Below are 27,584 nucleotides of genomic sequence, written 5' to 3' on the forward strand. Positions count from 1 at the left end.
TGATAAATCTTCATATTTATTTAAGATGGAGTTTATTCGTTCTTTACTTAAAGAAGTGTTAATTGCATTAGATATGGAGGAGTATAGTCCTCTTGATACTAAATCTACTAAGCGTTTAAATTCGGTTTTTAAACCTCATGTAGTTATTCCTGAAGTTTTTCCAGTTCCTGATGCTATTTCAGAAGTAATTTCTAGGGAATAGAATAGTCTGGGTACTTCATTTACTCCTTCTCAAAGGTTTAGGAAATTGTACCCTGTGCCATCTGATAGATTAGAGTTTTGGGATAAAATCCCTAAAGTTGATGGGGCTATTTCTACTCTTGCTAAACGTACTACTATTCCTACGGCGGATAGTACTTCCTTTAAGGATCCTTTAGACAGGAAGATTGAATCCTTTCTAAGGAGAGCTTATTTATGCTCAGGTAATCTTCTTAGACCTGCTATTTCTTTGGCTGATGTTGCTGCAGCTTCAACTTTCTGGTTGGAGGCTTTAGCGCAACAAGTGTCAGACCATAATGCTTATAGCATTGTTAAACTCCTTCAACATGCTAATAACTTTATTTGTGATGCCATTTTCGATATCATTAGAATTGATGTCAGGTATATGTCTTTACCTATTTTAGCTAGAAGAGCTTTATGGCTTAAGTCTTGGAATGCAGATATGACTTCTAAGTCAACTTTGCTTTCTCTTTCTTTCCAAGGTAATAAATTATTTGGTTCACAGTTGGATTCTATTATTTCAACTGTTACTGGGGGGAAAGGAACCTTTTTTGCCTCAGGACAAAAAATCTAAAGGTAAATACAGGGCTGCTAATAGTTTTCGTTCCTTTCGTCAGAATAAAGAACAGAAGCCTGACCCTTCCCCTAAAGGAACGGTTTCCGTTTGGAAACCTTCTCCAGTCTGGAATAAATCCAAGCCTTTTAGAAAGTCAAAACCAGCTCCTAAATCCGCTTGAAGGTGCGGCCCTCATTCCAGCACAGCTGGTAGGGGGCAGGTTACGATTTTTCAAAGATTTTTGGATCAATTCGATTCACAGTCTTTGAATTCAGAACATTGTTTCTCAAGGATACAGAATAGAGTTCAAGATAAGACCTCCTGTGAGAAGATTTTTTCTCTCTCGCATTCCAGTAAACCCAGTGAAGGCTCAGGCATTTCTGAAATGTGTTTCAGATCTAGAGTTGGCTGGAGTAATTGTGCCAGTTCCAGTTCTGGAACAGGGTCTGGGGTTTTACTCAAATCTATTAATTGTACCAAAGAAGGAGAATTCCTTCAGACCAGTTCTGGATCTAAAAATATTAAATCGTTATGTGAGAATTCCAACATTCAAAATGGTGACTATAAGGACTATTCTGCCTTTTGTTCAGCAAGGGCATTATATGTCCACAATAGATTTACAGGATGCATATCTTCATATTCCAATTCATCCAGATCACTATCAGTTTCTGAGATTCTCTTTTCTAGACAAACATTACCAGTTTGTCTAGAAAAGACAAACCAAAGACTGTGAATCGAATTGATCCAAAAATCTTTGAAAAATCGTAACCTGCCCCCTACCAGCTGTGCTGGAATGAGGGCCGCACCTTCAAGCGGATTTAGGAGCTGGTTTTGACTTTCTAAAAGGCTTGGATTTATTCCAGACTGGAGAAGGTTTCCGTTTGGCCTAGCAACAGCTCCAAGGATCTTTTCAAAGGTTCTCGGTGCCCTTCTCTCTGTAATCAGAGAACAGGGTATTGCAGTATTTCCTTATTTGGACGATATCTTGGTACTTGCTCAGTCTTTACATTCTGCAGAATCTCATACGAATCAACTTGTGTTGTTTCTTCAAAAACATGGTTGGAGGATCAATTTACCAAAGAGTTCTTTGATTCCTCAGACAAAGGTAACCTTTTTGGGCTTTCAAATAGATTCAGTGTCCATGACTTTGTCTTTAACAGAAAAGAGACGTCTGAAGTTGGTTTCAGCTTGTCGAACCCTTCAGTCTCAATCATTCCCTTTGGTAGTTTTTTGCATGGAAATTCTAGGTCTCATGACTGCTGTATCGGACGCTATCCCTTTTGCTCGTTTTCACATGAGACCTCTTCAGCTTTGTATGCTGAACCAGTGGTGCAGGGATTATACAAAGATATCACAAATAATATCCTTAAATCCCAATGTTCGATCTTCTCTGACTTGGTGGTTGGATCACCATCGTTTAATTTAAGGGGCCTCCTTTTTTCGTCCAACCTGGACTGTGATCTCAACAGATGCGAGTCTTTCAGGTTGGGGAGCTGTATGGGGATCTCTGACAGCGCAGGGGGTTTGGGAATCTCAGGAGGCGAGATTACCAATCAACATTTTGGAACTCTGTGCGATTTTCAGAGCTCTCCAGTTCTGGCCTCTTCTGAAGAGAGAATCGTTTATTTGTTTTCAGACGGACAATGTCACATCCGTGGCTTATGTCAATCATCAAGGTGGGACTCACAGTCCTCAAGCTATGAAAGAAGTATCTCGGATACTTGTATGGGCGGAATCCAGCTCCTGTCTAATTTCTGCGGTTCACATCCCAGGTGTAGACAATTGGGAAGCGGATTATCTCAGTCGCCAGACGTTACATCCGGGCGAATGGTCTCTTCACCCAGAGGTATTTCTACAGATTGTTCAGATCTGGGGACTTCCAGAAATAGATCTGATGGCCTCTCATCTAAACAAGAAACTTCCCAGGTATCTGTCCAGATCCAGGGATCCTCAGGCGGAAGCAGTGGACGCGTTGGCCTCACAGGTTTTGGTATGCGGATCTCATTTGGATGGCCAGTTGCCAACCTTGGACACTTCCGTTAAGACCAGACCTTCTATCTCAAGGCCCATTTTTCCATCAGGATCTCAAATCATTAAATTTGAAGGTATGGAAATTGAACGCTTGATTCTTAGTCATAGGGGTTTCTCTGACTCCGTTATTAATACTATGTTACAGGCTCGTAAATCTGTGTCTAGGAAGATTTATTATCGAGTCTGGAAGACTTACATTTCTTGGTGTTCTTCTCATAAATTCTCTTGGCATTCTTTTAGAATTCCTAGAATTTTACATTTCCTTCAGGATGGTTTGGATAAAGGTTTATCTGCAAGTTCTTTGAAAGGACAGATCTCTGCTCTTTCTGTTCTTTTTCACAGAAAGATTGCTAATCTACCTGATATTCATTGTTTTGTACAGGCTTTGGTTCGTATCAAGCCTGTCATTAAGTCAATCTCTCCTCCTTGGAGTCTTAATTTGGTTCTGAGGGCTTTACAGGCTCCTCCGTTTGAACCTATGCATTCTCTGGATATTAAATTACTTTCTTGGAAAGTTTTGTTCCTTTTGGCCATCTCTTCTGCTAGAAGAGTTTCTGAGTTATCTGCTCATTCTTGTGAATCTCCTTTTCTGATTTTTCATCAGGATAAGGCGGTGTTGCGGACTTCATTTCAATTTTTACCTAAGGTTGTGAATACTAACAACATTAGTAGAGAAATTGTTGTCCCTTCATTGTGTCCTGATCCTAAGAATTCGAAGGAGAGATCTTTACATTCTTTGGATGTAGTAAGAGCTTTGACATATTATGTTGAAGCTACTAAAGATTTTAGAAAGACTTCTAGTCTATTTGTTATCTTTTCTGGTTCCAGGAAAGGTCAGAAAGCTTCTGCCATTTCTTTGGCGTCTTGGTTAAAGTCTTTGATTCATCATGCTTATGTGGAGTCTGGTAGTCCCCGCCTCAAAGGATTATGGCTCATTCTACTAGGTCAGTTTCTACTTCCTGGGCTTTTAAGAATGAAGCTTCCGTTGATCAGATTTGCAAAGCAGCAACTTGGTCTTCTTTGCATACTTTTACTAAATTCTACCATTTTGATGTTTTTTCTTCTTCTGAAGCAGTTTTTGGTAGAAAAGTACTTCAGGCAGCTGTTTCAGTTTGATTCTTCTGCTTATGATTTCAGTTTTTTTCATTATTTAGATTAAAATTTTTGATTTGGGTTGTGGATTATTTTTTCAGCGGAATTGGCTGTCTTTATTTTATCCATCCCTCTCTAGTGACTCTTGCGTGAAAGTTCCACATCTTGGGTATCTGCTATCCCTTATGTCACTAGCTCATGGACTCTTGCTAATTACATGAAAGAAAACATAATTTATGTAAGAACTTACCTGATAATTTCATTTCTTTCATATTAGCAAGAGTCCATGAGACCCACCCTTTTTTTGTGGTGGTTATGATTTTTTTGTATAAAGCACAATTATTCCAATTCCTTATTTTTGATGCTTTCGCTCCTTTCTTATCACCCCACTTCTTGGCTATTCGTTAAACTGAATTGTGGGTGTGGTGAGGGGTGTATTTGTAGGCATTTTGAGGTTTGGGAAACTTTGCCCCTCCTGGTAGGAATGTATATCCCATACGTCACTAGCTCACGGACTCTTGCTAATATGAAAGAAATGAATTTATCAGGTAAGTTCTTACATAAATTATGTTATTTACACTGAGATAGAATGGAAGAGTGACACCTGCAGGCAGAAATTAAAAGTGCAGGCCGGTCTTTCTGCAGACATAGCACAGTTTCTGCGATGAGATCGCACAGTGTTCTGCCTTGGGCCAGAGAAGCATCCTGCAACTGATTGCACATCTATATGCTTGTAAGAAGTACATGAAACATTTATATATTTATTGTTTATTAGGAGCCGAAAACGGCCACCAAGCTCCGCCCACCTATTGCATGTATATTTTGGTATGTTAAGTTTCTCCAATCACTCAACTCTTAAATATGTTTTCCTACTTGCACATGGTCATTTGTGCATGTGCAATTTGAAATAGCTAACTGAAAAATATTAAACGTGCACTGCTAAGCTGTCAAACAAAAAACAGCTAACTGGACAAGAAGAAAGCTGTGGGTGGAGATTGGCAGCCATTTTCGCTGCTAACAAAGATCAGTATTTAAAAGTTTCATGTACTTCTTATAAGCCTCTAGATGTGGAACCTGTTGCAAGATGCTTGTCTGGTATGTAACAATAAGTAATAAAGAATAATTGTTGGGTCTAGTATGTCCCTTTAAGCAGGTGGGGGAAGATATACGGTATAACTATTATGACTGAAAGTGTCTGCTTATGTACATACATTTGATAACTGCAGAAAGCGGTATCCGTTTTTAGCCATACATTGCTGGTCTATTTGGGGAAGAATGTTTGTTTCTACCTGTCTGCTAATCAATTGATCTTTGGTATTCACTGTACTCAGTATACGCCCAGCTGTCTTGTTTATACAGTATATGGACCTTTTCAGCACCTTTTATTGAGCATTCGTCTAATAACATATTCTTTATACTGAAAATACAGGACAGATTTCTTTCTCTTGTTTTGCATACATTTGATAAGTCATGCCTCTATAGACCTGATTAGGGTTAAAATGATTCTTAACCAAATTACAAGCAAAGGTTAGCTAAATTCACATCTAATAAAGCCAAGACTAGATTTGCATTCAGTATGCTCAAATAATATTTTAGTTTATAGATTATGGAAAGTGTGGGAATCCGTAAGTGAGCCTTATTTTAATAAGAGCGTGTCAGTAAAACACTTTTACCTTTTTTGGCATCCAGTACTCACTTCTATAATGAGGTGGGTATTCAAACTGTGGACTGGTTGATTATTATCAGGAATTCTTGATATATTTTTTTTGGTGTGTGGTACTTTTGGAGAACATTCTCAAAAGTGGAAAGAATATGCTCAATCAGACTATTAAGAAAATGTTTTGATTTGATAAATCCTATACTGGGTTTGATGTGGCCTATCCCTAAATTGGAAATTCAACAGAAAAGTGAAAAATGATATTCAAGGTGATATCACATACTAGCAAACTGCCAGTAAACGTTGCATTAAAGGGACAGTCTAGGCCAAAATAAACTTTCATGATTCAGATAGAGCATGTAATTTTAAACAATTTTCCAATTTACTTTTATCACCAATTTTGCTTTGTTCTCTTGGTATTCTTAGTTGAAAGCTTAACCTAGGAGGTTCATATGCTAATTTCTTAGACCTTGAAGCCCACCTCTTTCATATTGCATTTTAACAGTTTTTCACCACTAGAGGGTGTTAGTTCACATATTTCATATGGATAACACTGTGCTCGTGCACGTGAAGTAATCTGGGAGCAGGCACTTATTGGCAAGACTGCAAGTCTGTCAAAAGAACTGAAAAAAGGGGCAGTTTGCAGAGGCTTAGATACAAGATAATCACAGAGGTTAAAAGTATATTATTATAACTGTGTTGGTTATGCAAAACTGGGAAATGGGTAATAAAGGGATTATCTATCTTTTAAAACAATAAAAATTCTGGTGTAGACTGTCCCTTTAACAGATTGTATCTTTCATCGTATTCAGTGTTTGTAAAAGAGAAACTGCAGTTGTGCTGCCATTAAAATGATGTATGTTTAATGTTTTAATCCTTCTACAATGCTATTTTTATTATACTTCATTTTGTTAGCCCAGTTAATAATGTTGTTTACATAGCTCTATATTTTTAGCAGTAAATGTATAAGAAAATTGTATTTTTTGAGTAAAAACAGAATCATGGTCCTCTTTGTATGAATTACTGTCCGTTTCTATCGTTGTTTCTTTATTATTATGTTCATTTTTATGTAAGTAAAATTTAAGTTTATTTTTTTTTTATTATTTCATGTTTTCATAGGGTCCACACATAGCTTCTGTTACACTTGCTGCTTACGAATGTAATTCAGTAAATTTCCCTGAACCACCTTATCCTGATGAAATTATATGTCCTGATGAAGAGGGCGTGGAAGGGTCCATTACCTTGTGGACCATTATTTCTAAAGTGAGACTAGAGGCCTGCATGTGGGTAAGTTTCCCTTTTACATCATTCTAATGTCTAGAAAATTCTTTAAAAGTGGTATTCATTCTTCTAAAGTAGTATATGAGATCTGTCATTCACCATCAGAATACCTTTGTAAAAGGAGAAATAGAGCTTGCATAAAACCTTATCGGCACATGCAAGAACAAAGCTCAGCTACCTTTTTACAAATAAGGGAATAGACTGCGCCACTGTATTATAAGTTATACTATACACACAAACCTTATATATTCGGCCTAGAAACAAAACATCTATTGTATATACAGGGAGTGCAGAATTATTAGGCAAATGAGTATTTTGACCACATCATCCTCTTTATGCATGTTGTCTTACTCCAAGCTGTATAGGCTCGAAAGCCTACTACCAATTAAGCATATTAGGTGATGTGCATCTCTGTAATGAGAAGGGGTGTGGTCTAATGACATCAACACCCTATATCAGGTGTGCATAATTATTAGGCAACTTCCTTTCCTTTGGCAAAATGGGTCAAAAGAAGGACTTGACAGGCTCAGAAAAGTAAAAAATCGTGAGATATCTTGCAGAGGGATGCAGCACTCTTAAAATTGCAAAGCTTCTGAAGCGTGATCATCGAACAATCAAGCGTTTCATTCAAAATAGTCAACAGGGTCGCAAGAAGCGTGTGGAAAAACCAAGGCGCAAAATAACTGCCCATGAACTGAGAAAAGTCAAGCGTGCAGCTGCCAAGATGCCACTTGCCACCAGTTTGGCCATATTTCAGAGCTGTAACATCACTGGAGTGCCCAAAAGCACAAGGTGTGCAATACTCAGAGACATGGCCAAGGTAAGAAAGGCTGAAAGACGACCACCACTGAACAAGACACACAAGCTGAAACGTCAAGACTGGGCCAAGAAATATCTCAAGACTGATTTTTCTAAAGTTTTATGGACTGATGAAATGAGAGTGAGTCTTGATGGGCCAGATGGATGGGCCCGTGGCTGGATTGGTAAAGGGCAGAGAGCTCCAGTCTGACTCAGACGCCAGCAAGGTGGAGGTGGAGTACTGGTTTGGGCTGGTATCATCAAAGATGAGCTTGTGGGGCCTTTTCGGGTTGAGGATGGAGTCAAGCTCAACTCCCAGTCCTACTGCCAGTTTCTGGAAGACACCTTCTTCAAGCAGTGGTACAGGAAGAAGTCTGCATCCTTCAAGAAAAACATGATTTTCATGCAGGACAATGCTCCATCACACGCGTCCAAGTACTCCACAGCGTGGCTGGCAAGAAAGGGTATAAAAGAAGAAAATCTAATGACATGGCCTCCTTGTTCACCTGATCTGAACCCCATTGAGAACCTGTGGTCCATCATCAAATGTGAGATTTACAAGGAGGGAAAACAGTACACCTCTCTGAACAGTGTCTGGGAGGCTGTGGTTGCTGCTGCACGCAATGTTGATGGTGAACAGATCAAAACTCTGACAGAATCCATGGATGGCAGGCTTTTGAGTGTCCTTGCAAAGAAAGGTGGCTATATTGGTCACTGATTTGTTTTTGTTTTGTTTTTGAATGTCAGAAATGTATATTTGTGAATGTTGAGATGTTATATTGGTTTCACTGGTAAAAATAAATAATTGAAATGGGTATATATTTGTTTTTTGTTAAGTTGCCTAATAATTATGCACAGTAATAGTCACCTGCACACACAGATATCCCCCTAAAATAGCTATAACTAAAAACAAACTAAAAACTACTTCCAAAACTATTCAGTTTTGATATTAATGAGTTTTTTGGGTTCATTGAGAACATGGTTGTTGTTCAATAATAAAATTAATCCTCAAAAATACAACTTGCCTAATAATTCTGCACTCCCTGTACATGAAAGGTTTGTACTAGCTGTGTAACACCCACCCTTGGGTTTTTTCGTAAGTCAAATTAATTAATCTTTATTCTCCCATATGTAAAAGGATATTCTAAAACCAGTGTAATTTTTTTATTAGAAACATCAATACAGATGCAAGGTGCATACTTTTCAGTATACTACTTTTATCAGATGTTTCTTGAACTCCTTGGTTAAAACTTGGCTCCTCTTCATGAGGGCATATTGAAGTAAGCTCAGGAACATGCATAGGTCTTTAGCATTTATATGGCTGCAGTGTGTGTATCAATGTTATATAAACAAACTGTAGATATAGGTTTAACCCCTTCATGCCCGGGGCAAATGTTTAACATCGGAATGAAGTTTCGATGTAAACACTTGCTTTAAAAATAAAATCACCTGATCATCGATGCAATCACGTGATTTCAAGGCCTGGATCGGGTTATAGAGGACTGCCTACAATGCTAGGCATGATTCCAGTCGGATTTGCCATTGCCTAAAAGGAGAGGGGGCTGCAGGACACCAAAAAAGAAAGGTAGGACTTTCCATGCCATCCTAAGGGCATTAAAGCCTGGTACTTTTAGTACAGCATTAAACGTTCTAAGGGCGTGAAGGAGTTAAGCTATTAAACATGACAGCAGTACAGCTAGAAGTACTGTTTAATGCAGAAGACTAAGTGAACACAGCTTGAAAGTGCATCTCTCTTTTAATAGTATACTGTACATCCAAACAGTGTGTGTCTTGTTTGTTTGTTTCTTTTAGTAGACCACACAAGTTATTGGTCTAGGCCCATTTTGGTATTTTTCATGCCACTGTTTTGCCACTAAATGTGATCATATTTTAAAAAATCGTTGTTTTTCATAAATTTGGGGTTTCTCACTGTAATTATTTAATACCACTTGTGCAGTCATAACACAAATGGTTGTAAAAGTTTCTCTGGGATTGCCTTTGTTTAAAAATAGCAGACATGCATGGCTTTGCCATTACTTTTTGGTAATCAGAAGGCCGCTAATTGCAGCTGTGCGTCACACTTCTAATATTCCAAGCAGTAAAGGGGTTAATCAGATAGATTGTAAGGTTAATTGTAGCTGCATTGTAGAGATTATCCACCCACCCCCTTATACCTCCCACACAGCTCTCCCCCCCCCTTCCCTGAAGATGCTTAAGGGGGTTGATATTAAATTTACTTTGATCTTTTGTGATTCTTTTTTGGAAAGCATACCTAGGTAGGTTTAGGAATATCAGTTTTCTACTAAGAGCTGCCTGGTGATTATGGTTACATGTATATGTCTCTCGTCATCGAATCACCAGATGTGTTTAGAAAGTTCCCAGTATTATATTGCTTCTCTAGAGCTGACATTAATCCCTGCAAATGGGTTTAACACATAATTAAACTGTTATATGCAAGCAATAGAACAATAATACAATTCTCTAACAAATTATGGCATTTACTTTTTGCTTCTTTATGTCACTTAGTTTTTTATTTTCATGTTCCTTTAAAATTTACAAAAAGGAATAGTGTGTTATATAATAGATTAATGTGTGTGAATGCCAATTACAAACCATTAATTAATTAGCTTAGGTGTGGAAAGAATCTTTACATTTACTGTTTTCCAAACTTTATATCAAAGGGAAAAAACAAAATGTATGCTTGTCTAAATTAATTTTTTTTCACGTTGGTGAGATTCTGTGAGCCATCACATGTGGGATTAAAGTCCAGTCCTACAGGAGGAGGCAAACACCCAACACAAGAGAACTTTAATCCCACATGTGATGGCTCACGGAATCTCACCATTGTGAGCCATCACATGTGGGATTAAAGTCCAGTCCAACAAGAGGAGGCAAACACCCCACACAACAGAGCTTTAATCCCACTTTTTCATGATTCCTTAGTCATATGTCAAAGAGAAAGGAGAAAATTAGAAAGTAGGAAAAGCAGGGTAAAGGAAGTTAAAACTGGTACTTTTGCCAATTGCTAACGGTAAAACAAGGGCGGGTTTCGTGGATTCTAGCCATCATGAAAGACATTAATTTATCTGGTAAGCATAAATTTTGTTAAAAAAGATAGTGAAAGTGCACGAGCCATCACATGTGGGCTCCTACAACCAAGCTGTGAAGTCCACAAAACCACCATCAATTAGAGAGGAAAAAACAGACACTGAGGCCTGCACAACTTTCCTACCAAAAGCAGTCTCAGAAGAGACAAAAGTGTAAAAATAGTAGAATTTGTTAAAGTTATGTAATGATGTTTGCAAAGTAGCTGTCTTGCAAATCTATTCAATGGAAGCTTAATTTCTAAAAGTGGTGGCGACTGCTCGGGTAGAATTAGCAGTACTTTGTTCAGGTATGCTACGTGTATCAAAGCTTTAAGCCAAGCTGCAAAGGTGATTGCAGTAGCTTTTTGTCACTTAAGGGGACCTGAGGAATGGATAAACAAGGAAAAAGAACTTCTGAATTCTTTAGTGGCTTGAAGATAACATCCCAGGGCCCTTACTACATTCAAGTTATGAAGTAATCTCTCTTAAGGTTTTTTTGGCGCTGGACAGAGAAAAAAACAAACAGGTAAGGGGAATCACAAGATAGAGCAAAATGCTTGGATACTCTTTGTGCCGAGGAAATAGTCAAGAGAAAGAGAACCTTTCGAGACAATAGCTGAATGACCAGATCATGCGTAGGTTCAAAAGGCTGAGCCAGAAGAACCCTCAGGACCAAGTTAAGGTTCCACAGAGGAGAAACAGGCCTGATATCCTTACCAAAGCTTTAACAAAGGCTTGAATGTCAGGAAGTCTTGAAATCTTCTTGTGTTAAAAGACTGAAAGGGCAAAAATTTGGCCTTTAAGTGAACTAGCTGATTAACCCGTATCCAGACCGTCCTGCAAAAATTGTAGAATTTCATGGATTCTAAAAGAGTTCCAACGGTAATTCTTAGACTCACATCGGGAAATTAAAACTTTCCAGATTTTGTAATAAATATGTCTTGTAACATACTTTCTGACCTAGATCGAAGATTCTAAAATTTGAGCTGAAAAAATCTGAGACAAAATCGGGCATTCAATTGCAATGCCATGAAATTGAGAGATTTAAAGGGACATAAAAAATGTTTAGATAGAGACAAAATATAATGATATTTACTTTAATTACTTTAACAGCAAATTTATACTGCAGTGCCTCAACATTAACCCTTTCTTTTATGTTTCCGAATTGTAAAGCTCTAACTCCTCCCACACACTTCCTTCTATGGCTGTATCTATATCTACTATTGCTTTGGTAGAATACAGAAGTACACAGTGATTATCTGCTGGAACATGCATAGAAGCTGTGAACTCAGTTACAATACAATGCCTGTGTCTAAACACTGATAAAGGGGGTGGAGAAGACTGTTCCAGACAGCATAGCTATTTAAGTATTTTTGCTTATTTTTGAAAATTATTTTAAAATACTCAACAGCAATTTTTTTAATGCAAACTATTTTAATTATTTAGCCCTTTTAGGATATGCACAGATCTCAACATATTTTATGGCACTTATAACATTTTGATGGAAGAAGCGGACCTTGAGAGAGAAGGTCCTTCATGAGAGGAAGTTAGTAAGGCTGGCTTGAGGACGTTTGTACCATATCTGTGTACCAATTCCTGTGAGGCCATGCCTGAGCGATTAGAATCACTGAGGCCCTTTCCTGTTTATCCTGGCTATTATAATGGATAGTAAAACAAAAGGAGGAAATATGTAAAGCCGAATGATTACCAGGGAACCACCAGTTCAATCTTTTAGTCGCTTGTGAATCTCAAGAACTCACACAATACTAGGGTAGCTTACAATTCAAGTGAGAGGCCATGTGGTCTATGTTTGGCCTTCCACAATGATTCACAATCTTGTCAAATACCTCCTGATTCAAGGACCATTCGCCATGGTGAAAGTACGGAGGGCTAAGGAAGTCTGCTTTCCAATGTTCTACACATGGAATATGAATTACTGAAATGAGATGATGGCGTTCTGCTCAAGTCAGAATGCAGGCTACCTCTTTTATCACTAAGGTGCTTTGAGTACCGCGTTGGTAACTGCTGTAACATTGTCTGACTGAAACTTTGAAAAGATTCTTATCTTAACTGTGGTTAAATCCTGAGACTGCCGAAAATTGCACAGAGTTTCAAGATGTTGATTAGTAACCTCACGTCCCGAAGAGACCAAACTCCCTGTGCTTTCCTGGAACTGCAGGTTGGCATCTGCAGTAATTACTACCCAATTCAGGGCTAGATTACAAGTGGCGCACTGTCTCACTCGTATTACAAGTTGAAAGTAAACACAATCGCAAAAGCGCAATCACAGGGTAGTGCGTTAAAAAAAAGTTGCACTAAACACTGCATAAATACATTTAAAATTATTATTTCTCTTGTTAAGTGTATCCAGTCCACGGATCATCCATTACTTGTGGGATATTCTCCTTCCCAACAGAAAGTTGCAAGAGGATCACCCACAGCAGAGCTGCTATATAGCTCCTTCCCTAACTGTCATATCCAGTCATTCTCTTGCAAGCCTCAACCAAGATGGAGGTCGTAAGAGGAGTGTGGTGTTTTATACTTAGTTTATTCTTCAATCAAAAGTTTGTTATTTTTAAATGGTGCCGGAGCATACTGTTTATCTCAGGCAGTATTTAGAAGAAGAATCTGCCTGCGTTTTCTATGATCTTAGCAGAAGTAACTAATATCCATGGCTGTTCTCACATATTCTGAGGAGTGAGGTAACTTCAGAGAGGGAATGGCGTGCAGGTTTTCCTGCAACAAGGTATGTGCAGTTAATATTTTTCTAGGGATGGAATTTGCTAGAAAATGCTGCTGATACCGAACTAATGTAAGTAAAGCCTTAAATGCAGTGATAGCGACTGGTATCAGGCTTATTAATAGAGATACATACTCTTATAAAAATGTAATATAAAACGTTTGCTGGCATGTTTAATCGTTTTTATATGTATTTGGTGATAAAACTTATTGGGGCCTAGTTTTTTTCCACATGGCTGGCTTGAATTTTGCCTAGTAACAGTTTCCTTAGGCTTTCCACTGTTGTAATATGAGTAGGAGGGGCCTTTTTTAGTGCTTTTCTGTGCAGATAAAAATACTGACAGAGACATTCAGCTTCCCTCTGCATGATCCAGGACATCTCTGGAGGGCTCAAAAGGCTTCAAAGTCGTTTTTGAGGGAGGTAAAAAGCCACAGTAGAGCTGTGGCAGTTGTTGTGACTGTTTGAAAAAAAACAAACCAAAAAAAAAAAAAGTTTTTGTCTTTTATTATTCAGTTTTGGGTATTAAGGGGTTAATCATCCATTTGCAAGTGGGTGCAGTGCTCTGCTAACTTGTTACATACACTGTAAAAATTTTGTTAGTGTAACTGCCTTTTTTCACTGTTATTTCAAATTTTACAAAATTTGTGTTTCTTAAAGGTGCAGTAAAGTTTTTTTATATTGCTTGTAAACTTGTTTAAAGTGTTTTCCAAGCTTGCTAGTCTCATTGCTAGTCTGTTTAAACATGTCTGACACAGAGGAAACTACTTGTTCATTATGTTTGAAAGCCATGGTGGAGCCCCATAGGAGAATGTGTACTAAATGTATTGATTTCACCTTAAACAGTAAAGATCAGTCTTTAACTATAAAAGAAATATCACCAGAAGATTCTGACGAGGGGGAAGTTATGCCGACTAACTCTCCCCACGTGTCAGACCCTTCGCCTCCCGCTCAGGGGATGCACGCTAATATGGCGCCAATTACATCAGGGACGCCCATAGCGATTACCTTGCAGGACATGGCTGCAATCATGAATAATACCTTGTCAGAGGTATTATCCAGGTTGCCTGAATTAAGAGGCAAGCGCGATTGCTCTGGGGTTAGGAGAAATACAGAACGCACAGATGCTGTAAGGGCCATGTCTGATACTGCGTCACAATATGCAGATCATGAGGACGGAGAGCTTCAGTCTGTGGGTGACATCTCTGATTCGGGGAAACCTGATTCAGAGATTTCTAATTTTAAATTTAAGCTTGAGAACCTCCGTGTGTTGCTTGGGGAGGTATTAGCTGCTCTGAATGACTGTAACACAGTTGCAGTACCAGAGAAATTGTGTAGGCTGGATAAATACTATGCGGTACCGGTGTGTACTGATGTTTTTCCTATACCTAAAAGGCTTACAGAAATTATTAGCAAGGAGTGGGATAGACCAGGGGTGCCTTTTTCCCCACCTCCTATATTTAGAAAAATGTTTCCAATAGACGCCACTACACGGGACTTATGGCAGACGGTCCCTAAGGTGGAGGGAGCAGTTTCTACTTTAGCAAAGCGTACTACTATCCCGGTTGAGGACAGTTGTGCTTTTTCAGATCCAATGGATAAAAAATTGGAGGGTTACCTTAAGAAAATGTTTATTCAACAAGGTTTTATTTTACAGCCCCTTGCATGCATTGCGCCTGTCACGGCGGCATTCTGGTTTGAGGCCCTGGAAGAGGCCATCCATACAGCTCCATTGACTGAAATTATTGACAAGCTTAGAACACTTAAGCTAGCTAACTCATTTGTTTCTGATGCCATTGTTCATTTGACTAAACTAACGGCTAAGAATTCCGGATTCGCCATCCAAGCGCGTAGGGCGCTATGGCTTAAATCCTGGTCAGCTGACGTGACTTCGAAGTCTAAATTACTCAACATTCCTTTCAAGGGGCAGACCTTATTCGGGCCTGGTTTGAAGGAAATTATTGCTGACATTACTGGAGGTAAGGGTCACACCCTTCCTCAGGACAGGGCCAAAGCAAAGGCCAAACAGTCTAATTTTCGTGCCTTTCGAAATTTCAAGGCAGGTACAGCATCAACTTCCTCCGCTTCAAAACAAGAGGGAACTTTTGCTCAATCTAAGCAGGCCTGGAAACCTAACCAGTCCCGGAACAAAGACAAGCAGGCCAGAAAGCCTGCTGCTGCCTCTAAGACAGCATGAAGGAACGGCCCCCTATCCGGCGACGGATCTAGTAGGGGGCAGACTTTCTCTCTTCGCCCAGGCGTGGGCAAGAGATGTTCAGGATCCCTGGGCGTTGGAGATCATATCTCAGGGATATCTTCTGGACTTCAAAGCTTCCCCTCCACAAGGGAGATTTCATCTTTCAAGGCTATCTGCAAATCAGATAAAGAAAGAGGCATTCCTACGCTGTGTGCAAGACCTCCTAGTTATGGGAGTGATCCATCCAGTTCCGCGGACGGAACAAGGACAGGGTTTTTATTCAAATCTGTTTGTGGTTCCCAAAAAAGAGGGAACCTTCAGACCAATTTTGGATCTAAAGATCTTAAACAAATTCCTCAGAGTTCCATCTTTCAAAATGGAAACTATTCGGTCCATCCTACCCATGATCCAAGAAGGTCAGTACATGACCACAGTGGACTTAAAGGATGCCTACCTTCACATACCGATTCACAAAGATCATCATCGGTTTCTAAGGTTTGCCTTTCTAGACAGGCATTACCAATTTGTAGCTCTTCCCTTCGGGTTGGCTACAGCCCCGAGAATCTTTACAAAGGTTCTGGGCTCACTTCTGGCGGTTCTAAGACCGCGAGGCATAGCGGTGGCTCCGTATCTAGACGACATCCTGATACAGGCGTCAAGCTTTCAAGTTGCCAAGTCTCATACAGAGATAGTTCTGGCATTTCTGAGGTCGCACGGGTGGAAAGTGAACGAGGAAAAGAGTTCTCTATCCCCACTCACAAGAGTCTTCCTTCTTAGGAACTCTTATAGATTCTGTAGAAATGAAAATTTACCTGACGGAGTCCAGGTTATCAAAACTTCTAAATGCTTGCCGTGTTCTTCACTCCATTCCGCGCCCTTCGGTAGCTCAGTGTATGGAGATAATCGGCTTAATGGTAGCGGCAATGGCCATAGTGCCATTTGCGCGCTTTCATCTCATAGAAACATAGAAACATAGATATTGACGGCAGATAAGAGCCATAGGCCCAGCAAGTCTGCCCGACCTTACCTAACAGTATAAACTTATCTAGTTCGTAGGATAGCCCTATGCTTGTCCCATGCATTTTTAAAGTCCCCCACAGTGTTTGTTGCTACTACCTCTTGAGGAAGTTTATTCCATAAATCAATCACTCTTTCTGTAAAGAAGTGCTTCCTCAAATTACTTCTGAATCTACTACCCTTTAGCTTGAGCTCATGACCCCTTGTTCTTGAATTTTCCATTTTATGTAAAATACCCACAGCCTCAGTTTTACTAAACCCTTTAATGTACTTGAAAGTTGCTATCATATCACCTCTTTCCCTTCTCTCCTCTAAGCTATACATATTTAGGTCATTGAGCCTATCCTGGTAAGTTTTATTTTTTAGACCATGTACCATTTTGGTAGCCCTCCTTTGCACAGATTCAAGTTTGTTAATATCCTTCTGAAGATATGGTCTCCAGAACTGCACACAATACTCAAGATGAGGCCTAACTAATGATCTATAAAGTGGCATAAGAACCTTACTATTTCTGCTGCAAATACCTCTACCAATACATCCAAGCATTCTGCTAGCCTTACTCGCTGCATTACTACATTGTTTACTAAGTTTTAAATCATCTGAAATAATAATTCCCAAGTCCTGTTCCTCGTCTGTAACAGTCAGTAAAGTGTCATTGAGTCTGTAATTAACATTTGGATTTTTCTTCCCTAAATGCATTATTTTACACTTTGCTGTGTTAAACTTTAGACCCCAGTCATTTGTCCAATCCTCCAATTGTTGTATATCACTTCTCATTTTGTCTACCCCCCCTGGAACATCCACTCTGTTGCAAATTTTTGTACCATCTGCAAAGAGACATACTTTCCCCTGTAGCCCTTTGCTGATATCGCAGATAAATATGTTAAACAAAACAGGCCCCAGAACTGACCCCTGAGGAACACCACTAGTAACAGCCCCCTCTGCTGAATGAACTCCATTTACTAAGACACTTTGTTTTCTGTCCTTAAGCCAGCATTCCACCCAGTTCACAATTTTTGAATCTAGACCAAGGAGATATAGTTTGTGAATAAGTTTATTGTGTGGGACGGTGTCAAATGCTTTGCTGAAATCTAGATATGCTACATCAACTGCTCCTCCCTTGTCTAATACTTTTGTTACATAATCAAAGAAGTCAATTAGATTAGTCTGACATGATCTCCCTGAAGTAAAACCATGCTGATTTTGGTCCTCTAAATTGTTTGTCTTTATGTAAGTCATAATTCTTTCTTTTAAGAGGCTTTCCATTAATTTCCCTACTACTGAAGTTAAACTAACTGGCCTGTAGTTGCCAGATTCTTCTCTACTGCCCTTTTTATGAAGGGGTATTACATTTGCTATTCTCCAATCATCTGGGACAGCTCCTGTTAATAGTGACTGATTAAACAGATCAGTTAATGGGACAGTTAGTACTGATCGAAGTTCTTTTAAAACCCTTGGATGAATATTATCAGGACCCACTGCCTTTGTAACATTTATTTTTGATAATGCTAACAAAACCTCATCCTCTGTAAAAAGATTACTGTTAAGCTTGTTTCTATTTTGCGTAGCATCCCTTAATGTAGACATTGTATCTTCACAATCTTTAGTGAAAACAGAACAGAAGTAATCATTGAGACAGTCTGCTATCTGCTTATCTCCTTCTATTATTCTACCATCAACTGATTTCAATTTTACTATTCCTACCTTATTTTTTCTTCTTTCACTGATATATCTAAAGAATGTTTTGTCCCCATGTTTTACTGACTGTGCTATCTTCTCTTCTGCATGAGCTTTAACCTTCCTAATTAACTGCTTAGTCTTTTTTTGTTGGAGTCTCCATATTTTCATATCATCATCTGCTTGTGTGTGTCTGTAATTTTTATAAGCTATCTTTTTTGTCTTTACATCCGCTTTCTTTTACTTTTACAGACATGTCTAATACAGTGTGCGGTTGCATCTAAAATGGCACCTTTCACAAATTCCCACTGTTCTTGAACCCCTGTAATAAGAGTTTTCCCCTTTAAATAGTTCTTTAGGTATTCTCCCATTAATGAAAAATCTGCCGTCCTAAAGTCTAAAACTTTTGTTTTAGTCTGGGCGGACAGTTCCTGAACATGAATACTAAACCAAACAGATTGATGATCACTGGATCCTAAGTTCTCACCTACAGACACATCTGAAACTGTATCACTGTTTGTAAGTATTAGATCTAATATAGCTTCCTTACGAGTTGGTTCCTTGACCAATTGTTCAAGTGATTCCCCTAGCAGAGATTCAAGAATATACCTGCTTCTAGCCGATCTAGCAGAAGGAATCTTCCAGTCTATATCTGGCAAATTAAAGTCCCCCAGTATTATAACCTTACCCTTCATGGTCATTTTGGTTATTTCATCTAATAACAGATTGTCCAGTTTTTCATCCTGCAATGGAGGCCTATATACAACCCCTATTCTAAAAACATTTTTATCTCCAATTTCCAAAGTCACCCAAATACTTTCCACCTCATCATTTGTTCCTACAATTTCAGTATCCTTTATATTTTCATTTACATACAAAGCAACTCCTCCACCTTTCTTTCCTACTCTGTTCTTTTTAAATAACCTGTATCCAGGTATGACTATGTCCCAGTCATGCAAATCATTGTACCATGTTTCTGTTATATCTCAGACCGCTGCAATTATGCATGCTGAGTCAGTGGAATGGGGATTACACAGATTTGTCCCCTCTGCTAAATCTGGATCAAGAGACCAGAGATTCTCTTCTCTGGTGGTTGTCTCGGGTACAGCTGTCCGAGGGTATGACCTTTCGCAGGCCAGATTGGACAATTGTAACAACTGACTTCTAGGTTGGGGTGCAGTCTGGAATTCCCTGAAGGCACAGGGATCGTGGACTCAGGAGGAGAAACTCCTTCCAATAAATATTCTGGAGTTAAGAGCGATATTCAATGCTCTTCTGGCTTGGCCTCAGTTAGCAACACTGAGGTTCATCAGATTTCAGTCGGACAACATCACGACTGTGGCTTACATTAACCATCAAGGGGGAACCAGGAGTTCCCTAGCGATGTTAGAAGTCTCAAAAATAATTCGCTGGGCAGAGTACCACTCTTGCCACCTGTCAGCAATCCATATCCCAGACGTGGAGAACTGGGAGGCAGATTTTCTAAGTCGTCAGACTTTCTATCCGGGGGAGTGGGAACTCCATCCGGAGGTGTTTGCTCAGTTGATTCATCGTTGGGGCAAACCTGAGTTGGATCTCATGGCGTCTCGCCAGAACGCCAAGCTTCCTTGTTACGGATCCAGGTCCAGGGACCCAGAAGCGACGCTGATAGATGCGCTAGCAGCGCCTTGGTTCTTCAACCTGGCTTATGTGTTTCCACCGTTTCCTCTGCTCCCTCGACTGATTGGCAAAATCAAACAGGAGAGAGCATCGGTGATTCTGATAGCACCTGTGTGGCCATGCAGGACTTGGTATGCAGACCTAGTGGACATGTCATCCTTTCCACCATGGACTCTGCCTCTAAGACAGGACCTTCTGATACAAGGTCCTTTCAATCATCCAAATCTAATTTCTCTGAGACTGACTGCATGGAGATTGAACGCTTGATTCTATCAAAGCGTGGCTTCTCCGAGTCAGTCATTGATACTTTAATACAGGCACGAAAGCCTGTTACCAGGAAAATCTACCACAAGATATGGAGTAAATATCTTTATTGGTGTGAATCCAAGACTTACTCATGGAGTAAAGTTAGGATTCCTAGAATATTGTCTTTTCTCCAAGAGGGCTTGGACAAAGGATTATCAGCTAGTTCCTTAAAGGGACAGATTTCTGCTCTGTCTATTCTTTTGCACAAGCGTCTGGCAGAGGTTCCAGACGTCCGGGCATTTTGCCAGGCTTTGGTTAGATTTAAGCCTGTGTTTAAACCTGTTGCTCCCCCGTGGAGCTTAAACTTGGTTCTTAAGGTTCTTCAAGGAGTTCAGTTTGAACCCCTTCATTCCATTGATATTAAACTTTTATCTTGGAAAGTTCTGTTTTTGATGGCTATTTCCTCGGCTCGGAGAGTCTCTGAGCTATCTGCCTTACAATGTGATTTTCCCTATCTGATTTTTCATGCAGATAAGGTAGTTCTGCGTACCAAACCTGGGTTTTTACCTAAGGTGGTTTCTAACAAGAATATCAATCAAGGGATTGTTGTTCCATCGTTGTGCCCTAATCCTTCTTCAAAGAAGGAACGTCTTTTACATAATCTGGACGTAGTCCGTGCCTTGAAGTTTTACTTACAAGCTACTAAGGATTTTCGTCAAACATCTTTCCTGTTTGTCGTTTACTCTGGACAGAGGAGAGGTCAAAAAGCTTCGGCAACCTCTCTTTCCTTTTGGCTTCGGAGCGTAATAAGCCTAGCCTATGAGACTGCTGGACAGCAGCCCCCTGAAAGGATTACAGCTCATTCTACTAGAGCTGTGGCTTCCACCTGGGCCTTCAAAAATGAGGCCTCTGTTGAACAGATTTGCAAGGCTGCGACTTGGTCTTCGCTTCACACTTTTTCAAAATTTTACAAATTTGATACTTTTGCTTCTTCGGAGGCTGTGTTTGGGAGAAAGGTTCTACAGGCAGTGGTTCCTTCCGTTTAAGTTCCTGCCTTGTCCCTCCCATCATCCGTGTACTTTAGCTTTGGTATTGGTATCCCACAAGTAATGGATGATCCGTGGACTGGATACACTTAACAAGAGAAAACATAATTTATGCTTACCTGATAAATTTATTTCTCTTGTAGTGTATCCAGTCCACGGCCCGCCCTGTCCTTTTAAGGCAGGTCTAAATTTTAATTAAACTACAGTCACCACTGCACCCTATGGTTTCTCCTTTCTCTGTTTGTTTTCGGTCGAATGACTGGATATGACAGTTAGGGGAGGAGCTATATAGCAGCTCTGCTGTGGGTGATCCTCTTGCAACTTCCTGTTGGGAAGGAGAATATCCCACAAGTAGCTCAGTGTATGGAGATAATCGGCTTAATGGTAGCGGCAATGGCCATAGTGCCATTTGCGCGCTTTCATCTCAGACCGCTGCAATTATGCATGCTGAGTCAGTGGAATGGGGATTACACAGATTTGTCCCCTCTGCTAAATCTGGATCAAGAGACCAGAGATTCTCTTCTCTGGTGGTTGTCTCGGGTACAGCTGTCCGAGGGTATGACCTTTCGCAGGCCAGATTGGACAATTGTAACAACTGATGCCAGCCTTCTAGGTTGGGGTGCAGTCTGGAATTCCCTGAAGGCACAGGGATCGTGGACTCAGGAGGAGAAACTCCTTCCAATAAATATTCTGGAGTTAAGGTTCCTGACAAATCCTCGGCTGAGGATGTCCAGATTTGTATTAAAGCACTTAAAGGGACATGAAACACACATTTTTTTTCTTTCATGATTCAGATAGAGGATACAATTTTAAACAACATTCCAATTTTCTTCTATTATCCTATTTGCTTAATTATTTAGATATCCTTTGTTGAAGAAATAGAAAAGCACATGGGTGAGCCAATCACTAAGCATCTATGTGCAGTCACCAATCAGCAGCTACTGAGCCTATTTAACAATTTTTTAACAAAGGATATCAAGAGAACGAAGCAAATTCGATAGTAGAAGTAAATTGGAAAGTTGTTAAGAATTGCATGCTCTTTCTAAATCATCAAATAAAAAATTTGGGTTTCATGTTCCTTTAAAATGGCAAACAGCTTTATATGTGATGCAGTTAATGATATCATTAAGATTGATGTCAAGAACATGACTATGGCAGTTATTGCAAGAAGGGCCTTATGGTTAAATTCATAGGCTGATGCTTCTTTCCTTCCAAGGGAATATTCTATTTGGTTCTGACTTGGACTCAATTATTAAGACTGTTACTGGGGGTCAAAGAGCTTTTTCCCTTATGACAAGAAATCCAAGGGAAAGAACAGACCAAATAATAGGTTTCATTTAGATTGTTTCTCTGGAGATCAGATGTTTTCCTCTTCTCAAGAGCCTGAGCCTTCCAAGCCGGCCTTGAAGCCTGGTTCTTCCTGAGCAAAGAACAAACAGTCTTTTAAGTCCAACACCAATACCAAATCTGCATGAAGGTGTAGCCCCCAGACCAGCATCTTTTCTGGTAGAAGGCAGACTGAGCCTTTCCAGAAGGCCTGGTTTCAGTCAGTCATGGAACCCTGGGTTCAAAACATCCTATCCAAGGGTTAAAGGGTAGACTTTCGCTCCATGCCTACTCAAGGGCGATTCCATCCGTCTCATGTAATGCCTTTATGCAATGTGTTCAGGATTCAGAGGATATGGGAGTAATTATCCCAGTACCTGTGTTTCAACAGGGTTAAGGGTTTTATGCCAATCTGTTCATTGTCCCAAAGAAGGAATGGACTCTTAGGACCCATTTTAGACTAGAAAATCCTGGACAGGTTTGTCACAATCTTGCCTTTAATCCAAAAGAGTCAATACATGTCTACTATATACCTCAAGGATGCATACCTGCATATTCCTATCCACAAAGATCACTATCAATTCCTAAGGTTTACATTGCTAGACAAACACTATCGGTTTTTAGCCCGTCTATTTGGTCTGGCTACAGCTCCATGCATCCTTGTTCCAAAGCATTCTTTAACTCCAGCTACAAGGATGTCCTTTCTTGGAGTCATTATAGATTCAGTTCTAATGCATCTATTCCTGACGGAATCACACAGAGTAAAACGTCAGAAAGCATGTCTGTCCCTGCAACGTGCTGTATTTCTATCAGTAGCTCAATGCATGGAGGTAGTGGGTCTTATGGTTGCTGCTTTGAACGCAGTTCCCTTCGCCCTTCTCCACTTGTGTCCCCTTTAACAATCTATTCTTAGTCAGTGGTCAAAGAACTATCCCTTTTAGGATTTCAAGAATTCTTCTGTTTTTACAAGATGGCCTTGACAAGGGGTTGTCTGCTAGTTCCCTATAGGGTCCAATTTCTGCGTTATGCATCATCTTTCATATAAAGCTAGCTAAACTTCTTTACGTTCAGACTTTTGTCCAGGCACTAGTAAGAATTAGGTGAGTTGTAAAACCTATTTCTCCACCCTGGAATTTGAATTTTAGTTCTTTCTGTTCTGCAAGGACCTCCTTTTGAACCAATGCATTCCATTAATAGCAAACTTTTCTGGAAATTGCTTTTCTTGTTAGCAATTTTCCCCGCTAGAAGAGTTGTCATCTATTTTTTTTTATTTTTTAGTTTTTTTGTTGAAATTTTATAAACATATACATAATATGTTAATAACAGATGAAACATAAAGAAGAAATAAATCTCGTTCCAAAATGACAACATGCGAACAAGAGTCTGTATCAGTCTGGTTTGTCTCCAAATAGTGAGTGAGGAGAGCTGGGATGAGGAGATGGCATGTTTAGCAACAAAGTAATGCTTAAAGGGACAGTCAACACCAGAATTTTTGTTGTTTTAAAAGATAGATAATCCCTTAATTACCAATCCCCCAGTTTTGCATAACCAACACAGTTATAATTATACACGTTTTACCTCTGTAATTACCTTGTATCTAAGCCTCAGCATACTGCCCCCTTATTTCAGTTCTTTTGACAGACTTGCAGTTTAGCCAATCAGAGCTGTTTGCATGGTAAATTCACATGCATGAGCTCCATGTTATGTATATGAAACATGTGAACTAATGCCCTCTAGTGGTGATCAAAATGCATTTAGATTAGAGGTGGCCTTCAAGGTCTAAGAACTTAGCATATGAACCTCCTAGGTTTAGCTTTCAACTAAGAATACCAAGAGAACAAAGCAGAATTGGTGATAAAAGTAAATTGGAAAGTTGTTTAAAATTACATACTCTATTTGAAACATGACCGTTTTTTTGGACTTGACTGTCCCTTTAAGTGTCAAAAAACATCTCTTCTTCTATAAGATACGAGTCCACGGATTCATCCTTTACTTGTGGGATATTATCCTCCTAACAGGAAGTGGCAAAGAGCACCACAGCAGAGCTGTCTATATAGCTCCTCCCTTGACTCCACCCCCCAGTCATTCTCTTTGCCTACTCTAATTACTAGGAAGGGTAAAGTGAAAGAGGTGATGGTATGCAGACCTGGTGGAAATGTCATCTCTGCCACAGTGGAAACTGCCACTGAGACAGGACCTTCTCATTCAAGGTCCGTTCCAGCATCCAAATCTAGTTTCTCTGCGGCTGACTGCCTGGAGATTGAACGCTTGATTTTATCTAAGCGGGGATTCTCTGAGTCGGTCATAGATACCTTGATTCAGGCTCGAAAGCCTGTCACTAGGAAACTTTACCATAAGATATGGCGTAAATATCTTTATTGGTGCAAATCCAAAGGCTACTAATGGAGTAAGATCAGGATTCCTAGGATTTTGTCCTTTCTCCAAGAAGGATTGGAGAAGGGGTTATCAGCTAGTTCCCTAAAGGGACAGATATCTGCTTTATCAATTTTACTGCACAAGCGTCTGGCAGCTGTTCCAGACGTTCAGTCGTTTTGTCAGGCTTTGGTTAGAATCAAGCCTGTGTTTAAACCTATTGGAGTTTGAATTTAGTTCTTAAAGTTCTTCAAGGGGTTCTGTTTGAATCTATGCATTCCATATATATTAAGCTTCTATCTTGGAAAGTTCTGTTTTTAGTTGCTATCTCTTCGGCTCGAAGAGTTTCTGAACTATCTGCATTGCAATGCGACTCGTCTTATCTTGTTTTCCATTCTGATAAGGTGGTTTTGCGTACCAAACCTGGATTCCTTCCTAAGGTTGTTATTAATAAGAATATTAATCAGGAAATTGTTGTTCCTTCTCTGTGTCCTAACCCTTCTTCTAAGAAATAGCGTCTGTTTGAAGTTTTACTTGCAAGCGACCAAAGATTTTCGTCAAACATCTTCTCTGTTTGTTGTTTATTCTGGAAAACGTAGAGGTCAAAAAGCTACGGCTACCTCTCTTTCTTTTTGGCTGAAAAGCATCATCCGGTTGGCATACGAGACTGCTGGACAGCAGCCTCCTGAAAGGATTACAGCTCATTCTACTAGAGGGGTGGCTTCCACATGGGTTTTTAAAAAGGATGCTTCTGTTGAACAGATTTGTAATGCTGCGACTTGGTCTTCCCTTCATACCTTTTCCAAATTTTCCAAATTTTATACTTTTGCTTCTTCGGAGGCTATTTTTGGGAGAAAAGTTCTTCAAGCAGTGGTGCCTTCTTTTTAGGCATTTTTCTTGTCCCTCCCGTTCATCTGTGTCCTGTAGCTTTATATTGTATCCCACAAGTAAAGGATGAATCCGTGGACTCGTCGTATCTTATAGAAGAAAAGTAAATTTATGCTTGCCTGATAAAATTGATTTCTTCTATGATACGACGAGTCCACGGCCCGCCCTGTCATTTTAAGAAAGATTATATTTTTTGATTTAAAACTTCAGTCACCTCTGCACCTTTTAGTTTCTCCTTTTTCTTCCTATATCTTCGGTCGAATGACTGGGGGGTGGAGTCAAGGGAGGAGCTATATAGACAGTGGACTCGTCGTATCATAGAAGAAATCAATTTATCAGGTAAGCATAAATTTACTTTTTTCATAAATTTTTTATATCTGGAAAGCTTCCTTGATTGCAAATAATTCATTGAGAGCAAGAAAGAGAAGAAGAGTACTTGAGAAAGAAATCTCATGTAGAGAAGGAAAGAAGAAAAAAAGGCAGGCAACCGGTTCAGAAAGAAAGGAAGTTTAGGGGGGAAAAGGGGAAGAGGAGAGTGAGTTAAATACATGTGCTGTTGTATTTATAGGGGAGATGGACTGAGTCAGATTGTGGTATCATTTTATGCAATAATTGTTTCCCAGTACAATTTAACATTATGAAACAGGTCTAACCTGTTTGTTTTAAAATAAAAAATATATGTTCTTGAGTCCTGTTTTTCCATTCCTCCAAATTGGGGATTATCTCAGTTTTCCATTTTCTGGCAATTAAGGATTTTGCGCCATTTAGGCAAATTTGGAGTAGCAACCTCTTTATTTTACCTTTACACTCAGGTCTGCCATTAAATAGGACTATTGTGGGAGTGCGGGTAAAGGTGGAGTTGAATAATTCGACAAGGAAATGTTCAATGGAGGACCAGAAATCTTTTAAGCGGGGGCATGACCACCAAATGTGGGACATTGTACTAGGCTCTCCGCATCTCCTTGATTAGGGACATTATGATATATTTGGTTTAGTCTAACGGGTGTGAGATACCATCATGATAACATTTTATAATTAAATTCTAAAATTTGAGTGGAAGTTGAGGATTTATGTGTGTATTCAATGAGTCTAATCCACGTTTTCGAGGGGATTTCCAATGACAACTCTCTCTGCCACCACTTAATGTAGTTAGGCAGAGTTTTATATATTATGTCATCTAGCATCCTCCTGGCTGTAGACAGAGATCCCTTCAGTACAACATGTCTTCTGCAAAGTTTTTTGAAACGTGTAGTTGCGCGGGTAAGGGCTGGTCTGTGAGGGGATAATATTAGTAAGTGTTACAATTGATTATATTTTAACCAACTAGTATAGGTACCATCTAGTATGTTTGATAAGAATTGTGAAGGTCTTAAGTTCCCCTGGTGCAAAAACTCTATTATTAGGGAGGAAAAATCCAAATCAGAGTAGCAAGTATTGCCTGAGACTGTATGGATGTTCATTAATAACTCTGAGTTTTGGAAGATTGGAGACATAGGGGAAAAAGGAGAAGAGATCCCTGGAACCTTTTTAATAATATTGTCCCATGAGCTTAAAATATGTCGATAGAGGGGGGATTCTCTTACTCTAGTCGGTCTGCAGGAGGCAGGTAACCAACAGAGGGGGCCAAGCTCGGGGGTTTTGATGATATGGGAGTGTCAGGATTGTCTCAGGTCTCCTATGGAATCAACAGAAATAGAA

At 39.6% G+C, this 27,584-nt stretch overlaps 1 protein-coding gene across 4 annotated transcripts in view; it reads left to right on the top strand.

The window, feature by feature from the left end:
* The window catches only part of VMP1 (vacuole membrane protein 1), a 551,238-nt gene that overhangs the window by 230,985 nt on the left and 292,669 nt on the right, over positions 1 to 27,584 (top strand). For all 4 annotated transcript variants that reach the window (XM_053707328.1, XM_053707326.1, XM_053707329.1 and 1 more), the window contains exon 6: positions 6,675 to 6,842. In XM_053707328.1, coding sequence (XP_053563303.1) covers positions 6,675 to 6,842 — 168 coding nt within the window. The remainder of the gene's footprint in view (positions 1 to 6,674; positions 6,843 to 27,584) is intronic.

This window comes from Bombina bombina, chromosome 3 (assembly GCF_027579735.1).
Source record: "Bombina bombina isolate aBomBom1 chromosome 3, aBomBom1.pri, whole genome shotgun sequence".
NCBI classification, from domain to species: domain Eukaryota; kingdom Metazoa; phylum Chordata; class Amphibia; order Anura; family Bombinatoridae; genus Bombina; species Bombina bombina.